Source organism: Heterodontus francisci, unplaced genomic scaffold (genome assembly GCF_036365525.1).
Source record: "Heterodontus francisci isolate sHetFra1 unplaced genomic scaffold, sHetFra1.hap1 HAP1_SCAFFOLD_1074, whole genome shotgun sequence".
NCBI classification, from domain to species: domain Eukaryota; kingdom Metazoa; phylum Chordata; class Chondrichthyes; order Heterodontiformes; family Heterodontidae; genus Heterodontus; species Heterodontus francisci.
Window position 1 is genome coordinate 117,128 of NW_027142137.1, and position 13,340 is coordinate 130,467.

General features: G+C 54.4%; 1 protein-coding gene across 2 annotated transcripts in view; it reads left to right on the forward strand.

Annotated features, from left to right (window-relative positions):
* The window catches only part of LOC137366668 (kremen protein 2-like), a 43,312-nt gene extending 40,138 nt beyond the window's left edge, over positions 1-3,174 (forward strand). The window contains exons 8-9 of one of the 2 annotated variants that reach the window (XM_068028347.1): positions 304-376; positions 1,805-3,174. In XM_068028347.1, coding sequence (XP_067884448.1) covers positions 304-376; positions 1,805-2,048 — 317 coding nt within the window. In that variant the 3' untranslated portion in view covers positions 2,049-3,174. The remainder of the gene's footprint in view (positions 1-303; positions 377-1,804) is intronic. The other variant, XM_068028348.1, reaches the window with a different exon arrangement.
* The last annotated feature ends 10,166 nt before the right edge of the window (positions 3,175-13,340 follow it).

Sequence of the window (13,340 nt, forward strand, 5' to 3'; positions counted from 1 at the left end):
ACAGGGAAGTGTGAAGTGAGACATCTTGGCAGCAAGATCGAGGAGAGGCAATATGAATTAAATGGTACAATTTTAAGGGGGATGCAGGAAGAGAGAGACCTGGAATAAAAACAAGAAATGCGGGAAATACTCAGCAGGTCTGGCAGCATCTGTGGAGAGAGAAGCAGAATTAACGTTTCGGGTCAGTGACCCTTCTTCAGAACAGACAGACCTGGGACTGGGTACACACAAATCTTTGAAGGTGATGGCGTTTCAGAAAAATTAGTAAATCCTCACTCATTGCTTCTTCGCGTTGCTTTACAGCTTGGGTTATGTACACAGCTACGGGAACCTTTGTAACCATCGCCATTGTCATCCTTTATCATCGACGGAAGAGGTACAGAACTGTGGGCAGGGCAAATGATGCAGGGAATCAGGGGACCGGGTGTCACAGTACGTTAGATACACTGACCTTTCCCCCCTCTGGGACCGGGTGTCACAGTGTGTTAGATACACTGTCCTTTCCCCCTCTGGGACCGGGTGTCACAGTGTGTTAGATACACTGTCCTTTCCCCCTCTGGGACCGGGTGTCACAGTGTGTTAGATACACTGTCCTTTCCCCCTCTGGGACCGGGTGTCACAGTGTGTTAGATACACTGTCCATTCCCCCTCTGGGACCGGGTGTCACAGTGCGTTAGATACACTGTCCTTTCCCCCTCTGGGACCGGGTGTCACAGTGTGTTAGATACACTGTCCATTCCCCCTCTGGGACCGGGTGTCACAGTGTGTTAGATACACTGTCCTTTCCCCCCTCTGGGACCGGGTGTCACAGTGTGTTAGATACACTGTCCTTTCCCCCTCTGGGACCGGGTGTCACAGTGTGTTAGATACACTGTCCTTTCCCCCCTCTGGGACTGGGTGTCACAGTGTGTTAGATACACTGTCCTTTCCCCCTCTGGGACCAGGTGTCACAGTGCGTTAGATACACTGTCCTTTCCCTGTCTGGGACTGGGTGTCACAGTGCGTTAGATACACTGTCCTTTCCCCCTCTGGGACTGGGTGTCACAGTGTGTTAGATACACTGTCCTTTCCACCTCTGGGACCGGGTGTCACAGTGTGTTAGATACACTGTCCTTTCCCCCTCTGGGTCTGGGTGTCACAGTGTGTTGGATACACTGTCCTTTCCCCCTCTGGGACCGGGTGTCACAGTGCGTTAGGTACACTGTCCTTTCCCCCTCTGTGACTGGGTGTCACAGTGTGTTAGATGCACTGTCCTTTCCCCCTCTGGGACCGGGTGTCACAGTGTGTTAGATACACTGTCCTATCCCCCTCTGGGACCGGGTGTCACAGTGTGTTAGATACACTGTCCTTTCCCCCTCTGGGACCGGGTGTCACAGTGCGTTAGATACACTGTCCTTTCCCCCCTCTGGGACCGGCTGTCACAGTGTGTTAGATACACTGTCCTTTCCTCCCTCTGGGACCGGGTGTCACAGTGTGTTAGATACACTGTCCTTTCCCCCTCTGGGACTGGGTGTCACAGTGTGTTAGATACACTGTCCTTTCCCCCCTCTAAGTCCTGGTGTACAAGGTTTGACACAGCCTGTGTAAGGAATGCAGCTCAGGCTGAGGAACTGTGGTGCGGAGCAGGGGCGGAGTTGGGGGTGGGGTGGAGTGGGGTGGGGGGGGGGGGTGCCCAGTCCCACAACCGGGTCTGATCAGCCAACTGAGCACCCAGCCGCTGCTGGGAGCCCGGGCCTTTCCTCGTCTCTGGCGGCCTCACTTTGTTTTTTCACTTGGTTCATCCTCCGCCCTCCGCTCCTTTCAGGACCTGCCTCTACGTGCAGAAGAAAACCACCGCCGGTGTCCTTGTGATCAGGAGGCAGAAAGACTATTGCTGCTGCCCGGCTGCCGAAGCTTGGACCGTGGCCTACAGGCACACCCGGGTGGTCATCTGCAGCGACGGCCGTGGGGAGGATGACAGCAGGGAGTACGTCTGCTTCTGCCAGGGCTACAACAACCTGTCGGCCACCAACCAGTCCTCCCTCAAGTCCCTCATCTCCACCAGCTAACTGGGTCGACCACTCTGGCCGGAAGGCGGTCAAAGAGAATGGCGCCCGCAAGAGGACACTTGGCCACTCGGCGCTGATCGAGCCACTCTGAGGGGAGGCCTTTCCCCCGACCCCACCACCCCCCCCAACTCCAAGCCCATGCTCGTCTACCCCTCCCAGAAGGTATGTGGAGAAGCATTGTGTTTGAGGGGTGGGTGAGGCACACAAGGATGCAACATCCCAATGGTGCCCAAATGATTGACCCAGGATGGGCCCAGCCATCGCACCACAGGCCCGAACTCGTCCTCGACGGAGGCCAATGGAATCCACGTGGGATCTGGCAGCCTCCTCGAGTTGTAACAAGTGGAGGGGTAACTCGGATCCATCCCTCGATACCCCACCTTCCACCCCCGCCACCCAATCAAAAGACAACTGGAGAGAACGTCCGTTTCGAGATGCCCAGCTGGATGGATGAGGGAGCTGGGGGGGGCCACAGACAGAGAGGTGGGGACCATCCGCCATTCCTGGTGCTAATCTCAGACCAACGCACCTCTCCAAGGGTAGGCCGTTTGCAAAGCTGGAACGGGACAGGATCCCAAAGGACTGCTCGCTGTCCCCGGGGGCAGGGCAGCAAACGTTCCACGACAGGTCTCCCTCGACGGGACAACCGGTCACGACCGAACTCCGGGCACGTCAAGGCTGTAAAACCTCACTTGAAACCACATGGCTGAGCCGCCCAAGCAGAAAGCCGGCATGGACTCAATGGGGTGATTGGTAAACATTCTCGGACAACTGAGGAGAATTTACAGAGCAAGCAATGGTTTACACGAGATTCATCGATACATCTTTCACCCTGAACCCCTCGATTAGATTCCAGTCTGTAACTCACTCCCGCGTATCTGTTATTCTATATATAAACCCCCCCGAACCCCTCGATTAGATTCCAGTCTGTAACTCACTCCCGGGTATCTGTTATTCTATATATAAACCCCCCCGAACCCCTCGATTAGATTCCAGTCTAACTCACTCCCGGGTATCTGTTATTCTATATATAAATCCCCCGAACCCCTCGATTAAATTCCAGTCTGTAACTCACTCCCGGGTATCTGTTATTCTATATATAAACCCCCCGAACCCCTCGATTAGATTCCAGTCTGTAACTCACTCCCAGGTATCTGTTATTCTATATATAAACCCCCCGAACCCCTCGATTAGATTCCAGTCTGTAACTCACTCCCGGGTATCTGTTATTCTATATATAAACCCCCCCGAACCCCTCGATTAGATTCCAGTCTGTAACTCACTCCCGGGTATCTGTTATTCTATATATAAACCCCCCCGAACCCCTCGATTAGATTCCAGTCTGTAGCTCTCTCCTGGTGATTAGCCACTGAAATGAAATCACTCCCGGTTTCCTCGCTCCTTCACTCCATTCTGTGGAACGACTCTGAACTTCGGCGACTGACAGAATCTCGCTGCCCGACTTCCATCTGCGGCCTGCCTCTTTCTTGGTTCACCGCCGAGTGCTGGAGGACAGGGAGTCCCCTCTCGGGACCCTCGGTGCCGCCTGATGTGCTGGTAAGGGTGACTGTATCTCTCTGTTTATTGTTCTCGCACGGGCCGCAACTCCTCGGGGGTGCTGTGTACATCTTAATTTATTAAAGCCTCGCTCGCAGTCGTCCTCTCCCTGTCTGTTCAGTGCCTGTCCCATTCTTCAGAGACTCGGCCGGGGTGGATCCTGGGCCTCTCCTGCTGTCTGCTCGGAGTGCACGTGTGTATGCATGTGTGGGGCTCAGCGCGTACCCGGGACACCCAGGGAGAAGGTGGGTGGGGGGGGGGAGGGTGGGGGGAAGCTGCGCTCCATCAATTCAACTGCTCTGTGCGGTTGCCGGGCGGAAGTCAAGATGATTCTGGTCGCTCTGAAGCAACGCAAGTCAGCTGGTTCACTTCTCATTTAGTTTGGCATGTTTGAAAGCACCGGAATTGGCACCTCGGGGTTGTGGAGGAGGAGCGGGTGGGGGGTGGGGGAGAGGAAGAGGCAGTGAGGAAAGGGGAAAGCCATTATTACACCACAGCACATGAAGCGAGCAGGTGTGAGCCTGAGGGTAAGGCTCGGCCCCTGGAGACAGCAGCAGGAGCCACATTAAACGGGTAATTCCCAGCGAGAGGCAGCTGAAACTTTAATCATCTTCACACACAGACAACACTCCCTGTCGACAGCTTAAAGTTGACTTCATAAAGCGTTCCCTCGCCAATATCATCCGAGAACATGCCTGAGCGTCACAGAGCGTGCAACACACCGTCCTTTCCCCCTCTGGGACCGGGTGTCACAGAGCGTGCAACACACCGTCCTTTCCCCCTCTGGGACCGGGTGTCACAGAGCGTGCAACACACCGTCCTTTCCCCCTCTGGGACCGGGTGTCACAGAGCGTGCAACACACCGTCCTTTCCCACCTCTGGGACCGGGTGTCACAGACCGTGCAACACACCGTCCTTTCCCCCTCTGGGACCGGGTGTCACAGACCGTGCAACACACCGTCCTTTCCCCCTCTGGGACCGGGTGTCACAGAGCGTGCAACACACCGTCCTTTCCCACCTCTGGGACCGGGTGTCACAGACCGTGCAACACACCGTCCTTTCCCCCTCTGGGACCGGGTGTCACAGACCGTGCAACACACCGTCCTTTCCCACCTCTGGGACTGGGTGTCACAGACCGTGCAACACACTGTCCTTTCCCCCTCTGGGACTGGGTGTCACAGACCGTGCAACACACTGTCCTTTCCCCCTCTGGGACCAGGTGACACAGAGCGTGCAATGCACTGTCCTTTCCCCCTCTGGGACCGGGTGTCACAGTGTGTTAGATACACTGTCCTTTCCCCCTCTGGGACCGGGTGTCACAGTGTGTTAGATACACTGTCCTTTCCTCCCTCTGGGACTGTGTGTCACAGTGCATTAGATACACTGTCCTTTCCCCCTCTGGGACTGGGTGTCACAGTGCGTTAGATACACTGTCCTTTCCCCCTCTGGGACTGTGTGTCACAGTGCATTAGATACACTGTCCTTTCCCCACTCTGGGACCGGGTGTCACAGTGTGTTAGATACACTGTCCTTTCCCCCTCTGGGACCGGGTGTCAGTGTGTTAGATACACTGTCCTTTCCCCCCTCTGGGACTGTGTGTCACAGTGCATTAGATACACTGTCCTTTCCCCACTCTGGGACCGGGTGTCACAGTGCGTTAGATACACTGTCCTTTCCCCCTCTGGGACTGTGTGTCACAGTGCATTAGATACACTGTCCTTTCCCCACTCTGGGACCGGGTGTCACAGTGTGTTAGATACACTGTCCTTTCCCCCTCTGGGACCGGGTGTCACAGTGCGTTAGATACACTGTCCTTTCCCCCTCTGGGACCGGGTGTCACAGTGTGTTAGATACACTGTCCTTTCCCCCTCTGGGACCAGGTGTCACAGTGTGTTAGATACACTGTCCTTTCCCCCCTCTGGGACCGGGTGTCACAGTGTGTTATATACACTGTCCTTTCCCCCTCTGGGACCGGGTGTCACAGTGTGTTAGATACACTGTCCTTTCCCCAGTCTGGGACCGGGTGTCACAGTGTGTTAGATACACTGTCCTTTCCCCCTCTGGGACCGGGTGTCACAGTGTGTTAGATACACTGTCCTTTCCCCCTCTGGGACCAGGTGTCACAGTGTGTTAGATACACTGTCCTTTCCCCCCTCTGGGACCGGGTGTCACAGTGTGTTAGATACACTGTCCTTTCCCCACTCTGGGACCGGGTGTCACAGTGTGTTAGATACACTGTCCTTTCCCCCTCTGGGACCGGGTGTCACAGTGCGTTAGATACACTGTCCTTTCCCCCTCTGGGACCGGGTGTCACAGTGTGTTAGATACACTGTCCTTTCCCCCTCTGGGACCAGGTGTCACAGTGTGTTAGATACACTGTCCTTTCCCCCCTCTGGGACCGGGTGTCACAGTGTGTTAGATACACTGTCCTTTCCCCACTCTGGGACCGGGTGTCACAGTGTGTTAGATACACTGTCCTTTCCCCCTCTGGGACCGGGTGTCACAGTGCGTTAGATACACTGTCCTTTCCCCCTCTGGGACTGTGTGTCACAGTGCATTAGATACACTGTCCTTTCCCCACTCTGGGACCGGGTGTCACAGTGTGTTGGATACACTGTCCTTTCCCCCTCTGGGACCGGGTGTCACAGTGTGTTAGATACACTGTCCTTTCCTCCCTCTGGGACTGTGTGTCACAGTGCATTAGATACACTGTCCTTTCCCCCCTCTGGGACCGGGTGTCACAGTGTGTTAGATACACTGTCCTTTCCCCACTCTGGGACCGGGTGTCACAGTGTGTTAGATACACTGTCCTTTCCCCCTCTGTGACCGGGTGTCACAGTGTGTTCGATACACTGTCCTTTCCCCCTCTGGGACCGGGTGTCACAGTGCGTTAGATACACTGTCCTTTCCCCGTCTGGGACTGTGTGTCACAGTGCATTAGATACACTGTCCTTTCCCCACTCTGGGACCGGGTGTCACAGTGTGTTGGATACACTGTCCTTTCCCCCTCTGGGACCGGGTGTCACAGTGTGTTAGATACACTGTCCTTTCCCCCCTCTGGGACCGGGTGTCACAGTGTGTTAGATACACTGTCCTTTCCCCACTCTGGGACCGGGTGTCACAGTGCGTTAGATACACTGTCCTTTCCCCACTCTGGGACCGGGTGTCACAGTGCGTTAGATACACTGTCCTTTCCCCCCTCTGGGACCGGGTGTCACAGTGTGTTAGATACACTGTCCTTTCCCCACTCTGGGACCGGGTGTCACAGTGTGTTAGATACACTGTCCTTTCCCCCTCTGGGACCGGGTGTCACAGTGCGTTAGATACACTGTCCTTTCCCCCTCTGGAACTGGGTGTCACAGGGTGTTAGATACACTGTCCTTTCCCCCTCTGGGACCGGGTGTCACAGTGCGTTAGATACACTGTCCTTTCCCCCTCTGGAACTGGGTGTCACAGGGTGTTAGATACACTGTCCTTTCCCCACTCTGGGACCGGGTGTCACAGTGTGTTAGATACACTGTCCTTTCCCCCTCTGGGACCGGGTGTCACAGTGCGTTAGATACACTGTCCTTTCCCCCTCTGGAACTGGGTGTCACAGGGTGTTAGATACACTGTCCTTTCCCCCTTAGGTGTTAACACAGTTATGACTCCCTCCCTCCCAGCCACTCACCCACACACACACACACAGTGAATCAGAGACAGTGGGTTATTTATCGATGGACACTGGATATTACACAGTGGAAACGCCGAGTCTGTTCCTCGCAGTTTCTGTGACAAGCAGGAGGTGGAGGCAGTGGACCATAGATAAACCCAGCAATCAGAATGGAAAACACCAACAGAAGTTGGTCCGAGCTGTGCGGCATGGGGGAGAGGGGAAGGGGAGAGGGGGAGGGTATCACTGCTTTGCAACATTTTTGCACCAGGGGAAAAATGTTTCCCTCGATCGATTGCTATCAAATCCTTTAATCATCTTAAACCCCTCGATTAGATTGACCCCCTCTTAATCTTCCATAGTCGAGGGAAGGCTGCAGCGGGCAACCTGAAATGATAACCGAAAAGGCAGGAAACAGTCATCGGTGGAGAGGGAAAGCGAGCTGAAAGTTTCACTCGATGATCATCCACCAGAATTGGAAGGTGTGAACGCTGAGAGCCTTTGACGTCACTGCGCTCGGCCTCAACTCGAGTATCGCGGGCACCGCCATTTAGGAAGGATGTCGAGGCCTCGGAGATTGACTGGAATAGTCCCAGGGATGAGGGACTTTGGTTTATGTGGAGGGAGTGCAGGACCCGGGGCAGTTGTCCTCAGAGCGGAGAAGGTTAAGAGGAGATTTAATCGAGGCGTTCAACAACAGGAGGGACTGTGATGCAGCAGATCGGGGGAGACTGTTTCCAGTGGAAGGAGGGCTGGTAACCAGAGGGAAGCGGAGAAATACTAGAAGGGGGAGATTTGCAGGGCTCTGGGGGTCAGGGCAGGATTAATTGGACAGTTCATTCAAACAGCCAGCATAGGGACGAAGAGCTGAATGGCCTCCTCCTGAGATCTCTGATTGGACAATCACACATCCCTCAATCCCTCAATTCTAAAATGCTCATCCTTCATTTCAATTCCCTCCATGGACCCTCGCTCCCCATTCCCTATCTCTGTAACCACCTCCAGTCCCTACACCCCTCCCTATCTCTGTAACCACCTCCAGTCCCTACAACCCTCCCTATCTCTGTAACCTCCTCCAGTCCCTACAACACTCCCTATCTCTGTAACCTCCTCCAGTCCCTACAACACTCCCTATCTCTGTAACCTCCTCCAGACCCTACAACCCTCCCTATCTCTGTAACCACCTCCAGCCCCTACAACACTCCCTATCTCTGTAACCTCCTCCAGCCCCGACAACCCTCCCTATCTCTGTAACCTCCTCCAGTCCCTACAACCCTCCCTATCTCTGTAACCTCCTCCAGTCCCTACAACCCTCCCTATCTCTGTAACCTCCTCCAGACCCTACCACCCTCCCCATCTCTGTAACCTCCTCCAGCCCTGACGACCCTCCCTATCTCTGTAACCTCCTCCAGTCCCTACAACACTCCCTATCTCTGTAACCTCCTCCAGACCCTACAACACTCCCTATCTCTGTAACCTACTCCAGTCCCTACAACCCTCCCTGTCCCTGTAACCTCGTCCAGCCCCGAGAACCCTCCCTATCTCTGTAACCTCCTCCAGTCCCTACAACCCTCCCTATCTCTGTAACCTCCTCCAGTCCCAACAACCCTCCCTCTCTCTGTAACCACCTCCAGTCCCTACAACCCTCCCTCTCTCTGTAACCTCCTCCAGTCCCTACTCCCTCCCTATCTCTGTAACCTCCTCCAGACCCTACTCCCTCCCTATCTCTGTAACCTCCTCCAGTCCCCTACAACCCTCCCTATCTCTGTAACCTCCTCCAGACCCTACCACCCTCCCCATCTCTGTAAACTCCTCCAGCCCCGACAACCCTCCCTATCTCTGTAACCTCCTCCAGTCCCAACAACCCTCCCTATCTCTGTAACCTCCTCCAGTCCCAACAACCCTCCCTATCTCTGTAACCTCCTCCAGTCCCAACAACCCTCCCTCTCTCTGTAACCTCCTCCAGTCCCTACTCCCTCCCTATCTCTGTAACCTCCTCCAGCCCCGACAACCCTCCCTCTCTCTGTAACCTCCTCCAGTCCCAACAACCCTCCCTCTCTCTGTAACCTCCTCCAGTCCCTACTCCCTCCCTATCTCTGTAACCTCCTCCAGCCCCGACAACCCTCCCTATCTCTGTAACCTCTAGTCCCTACAACCCTCCCTCTCTCTGTAACCTCCTCTAGCCCCTACGACCCTCCCTATCTCCGTAACCTCCTCCAGCCCCTACAACCCTCCCTATCTCTGTAACCACCTCCAGTCCCAACAACCCTCCCTATCTCTGTAACCTCTAGTCCCAACAACCCTCCCTATCTCTGTAACCACCTCCAGTCCCAACAACCCTCCCTATCTCTGTAACCTCCTCCAGTCCCTACAACACTCCCTATCTCTGTAACCTACTCCAGTCCCTACAACCCTCCCTATCTCTGTAACCACCTCCAGTCCCTACAACCCTCCCTATCTCTGTAACCTCCTCCAGTCCCAACAACCCTCCCTATCTCTGTAACCTCTAGTCCCAACAACCCTCCCTATCTCTGTAACCACCTCCAGTCCCTACAACCCTCCCTATCTCTGTAACCACCTCCAGTCCCAACAACCCTCCCTATCTCTGTAACCACCTCCAGTCCCTACAACCCTCCCTATCTCTGTAACCACCTCCAGTCCCTACAACCCTCCCTATCTCTGTAACATCCTCCAGTCCCAACAACCCTCCCTATCTCTGTAACCTCCTCCAGTCCCTACAACACTCCCTATCTCTGTAACCTACTCCAGTCCCTACAACCCTCCCTATCTCTGTAACCACCTCCAGTCCCTACAACCCTCCCTATCTCTGTAACCTACTCCAGTCCCTACAACCCTCCCTATCTCTGTAACCACCTCCAGTCCCTACAACCCTCCCTATCTCTGTAACCACCTCCAGTCCCTACAACCCTCCCTATCTCTGTAACCTACTCCAGTCCCTACAACCCTCCCTATCTCTGTAACCACCTCCAGTCCCTACAACCCTCCCTATCTCTGTAACCACCTCCAGTCCCAACAACCCTCCCTATCTCTGTAACCTCCTCCAGTCCCTACAACACTCCCTATCTCTGTAACCTCCTCCAGTCCCTACAACCCTCCCTATCTCTGTAACCTCCTCCAGTCCCAACAACCCTTCCTCTCTCTGTAACCTCCTCCAGTCCCTACTCCCTCCCTATCTCTGTAACCTCCTCCAGTCCCAACAACCCTCCCTATCTCTGTAACCTCTAGTCCCAACAACCCTCCCTATCTCTGTAACCACCTCCAGTCCCTACAACCCTCCCTATCTCTGTAACCTCCTCCAGTCCCTACAACCCTCCCTATCTCTGTAACCTCTAGTCCCAACAACCCTCCCTATCTCTGTAACCTCCTCCAGTCCCTACAACCCTCCCTATCTCTGAAACCTCCTCCAGTCCCAACAACCCTCCCTCTCTCTGTAACCTCCTCCAGCCCCTACAACCCTCCCTATCCCTGTAACATCCTCCAGCCCCTACAACCCTCCCTATCTCTGTAACCTCCTCCAGCCCCTACAACCCTCCCCATCTCTGTAACCCCCTCTCTGTCATCAGCAAGTAATTAGGAAGGCAAATGGAATTTTGTCCTTCGTAGCTTGTAAACTCAATCCCTTTAGCAGAGAGGTTATGTCGCAGCTGTATAAGGTACTGGTGAGGCCGCACCTGGAGTACTGTGTGCAGTTTTGGTCTCCTCACTTGAGAAAGGACGTACTGGCACTGGAGAGGGTGCAGAGGAGGTTCACTCGGTTGATTCCGGAGTTGAGGGGGTTGGCTTACGAAGACAGACTGAGTAGATTGGGATTATATTCATTGGAGTTCAGAAGAATGAGGGGGGATCTTAGTTTAGTTTTAGAGATACAAGCACTGAAACAGGCCCTTCGGCCCACCGAGTCTGTGCCGACCATCAACCACCCATTTAAACTAATCCTACACTAATTCCATATCCCTACCTCATCCCCACCTGTCCCTATATTTCCCTACCACCTACCTATACTCGGGGCAATTTATAATGGCCAATTTACCTACCAACCTGCAAGTCTTTTCGGCATGTGGGAGGAAACCGGAGCAGCCGGAGGAAACCCACGCAGATACAGGGAGAACTTGCAAACTCCACACAGGCAGTACCCAGAATCGAACCCGGGTCGCTGGAGCTGTGAGGCTGCGGTGCTAACCACTGCGCCACTGTGCCGCCCCTCATAAAAACATATAAAATTATGAAGGGAATAGATAAGATACAAGTGGAGAGGATGTTTCCACTGGCAGGTGAAGCTAGGACAAGAGGGCATAGCCTCAAGATTAGAGGGAGCAGATTTAGGACTGAATTGAGAAGGAACTTCTTCACCCAGAGGTTTGTTAATCCATGGAACTCCTTGCCCAGTGAAGTAGTTGACACTTCTTCAGTAAACATTTTTGAAGCTAAGGTCGTTATCTTTTTGAACAATAAAGGAATTAAGGGATACGGTGGGAGCGCGGGTAAGTGGATCTGAGTCCACGAAAAGATCAGCCATGATTTTATTGAATGGCGGAGCAGGCTCGAGGGGCCGGACGGCCCACTCCTGCTCCTACTTCTTATGATCTGATGATCTCCTCCAGCCCCTACAACCCTCCCTATCTCTGCAAACTCCTCCAGCCCCGACAACCCTCTACAACCCTCCCTATCTCTGCAAACTCCTCCAGCCCCGACAACCCTCCCTATCTCTGCAAGCTCCTCCAGCCCCTACAACCCTCCCTATCTCTGCAAGCTCCTCCAGCCCCGACAACCCTCCCTATCTCTGCAAGCTCCTCCAGCCCCCCTATCTCTGTAACCTCCTCCAGCCCCGACAACCCTCCCTATCTCTGTAACCTCCCTCCAGCACCTACAACCCTCCCCATCTCTGTAACCTCCTCCAGCCCATAAAACCCTCCCTATCTCTGTCCACCATCTACAAGGCACAAGTCAGGAGTGTGATGGAATACTCTCCACTTGCCTGGATGGGTGCAGCTCCAACAACACTCAGGAAGCTCGACACCGTCCGGGACAAAGCAGCCTGCTCGATTGGCACCCCATCTACAAACATTCACTCCCTCCACCACCGACGCACAGTGGCAGCAGTGTGTACCATCTACAAGATGCACTGCAGCAATGCACCAAGTCTCCTTCGACAGCGCCGCCCAAACCCGCGACCTCGACCGCCTGGAAGGACAAGGAAACACTCAAAATCTGGCTCGGAGGTGAAGGCAGCAGCAAACACCTCCTTCCCACTCTGGTGGCAACAGCTGCCGACCTACTTGCCAACGTCCTTGTCGGGATGGGTGCAGCTCCGGCCCAGGCTTCCTGGACTCTCCCCGTCCTTCAGCTCAATGCCGGCGTCAGAGGCAGGAAAGGTCGAAACGTTTGATTGAGCCCCTACAGTGCAACCGATGCAAACCTCTACATGTACAGTTCACCACTGGGTCCAATACCTTCTTGCCTTCTGTGTAGCTGGTGTGGAGACACGCGAAAGAGAGAGAGATTGCATTCATGTAGAGCCTTTAGGACATTGAGTCATGGAGTTATTGTGACACAGCTTCTCCAACCTAACCTTGTAACTAAAATCCCTCTCATCCCAGGAACCGTTCCGGTAAATCTCCTCCGCACCCTCTCACATCCTCCCTGAAGTCTGGCGACCGCAACTGGGACGCAAGACTCCAGCTGGGGCCTAAACAGAGCTTCGTAAAGTTTCGCCATAACGCCCCTACCACTCCCTCAATATGCCCTGCCGCCTCGAAGATCGATGCACATGAACCCCCTGGTCCCCCCCCCCTCCGCTCCTGCACACTCTTTAGAACGGTGCCATTGAGTCCATATTGCCTTCATTGACGTCCCAAAGCACTTTCATGGAGGACCTTTCAAGTGCAGTCACTGTTGTCATGTGGGAGGCGCGGCAGCCAATTTATGCACAGCAAGATCCCACTTGATGGAGCTGCAATCAAAAAACCGCATAATCTGCTGTGGTGCTGTTGGCCGAGTGGTCGGTTTGCACGCCGACGCCCAACCTTGCTCAGAGGGTACACGCCCCGCATGCCAGCCGCATT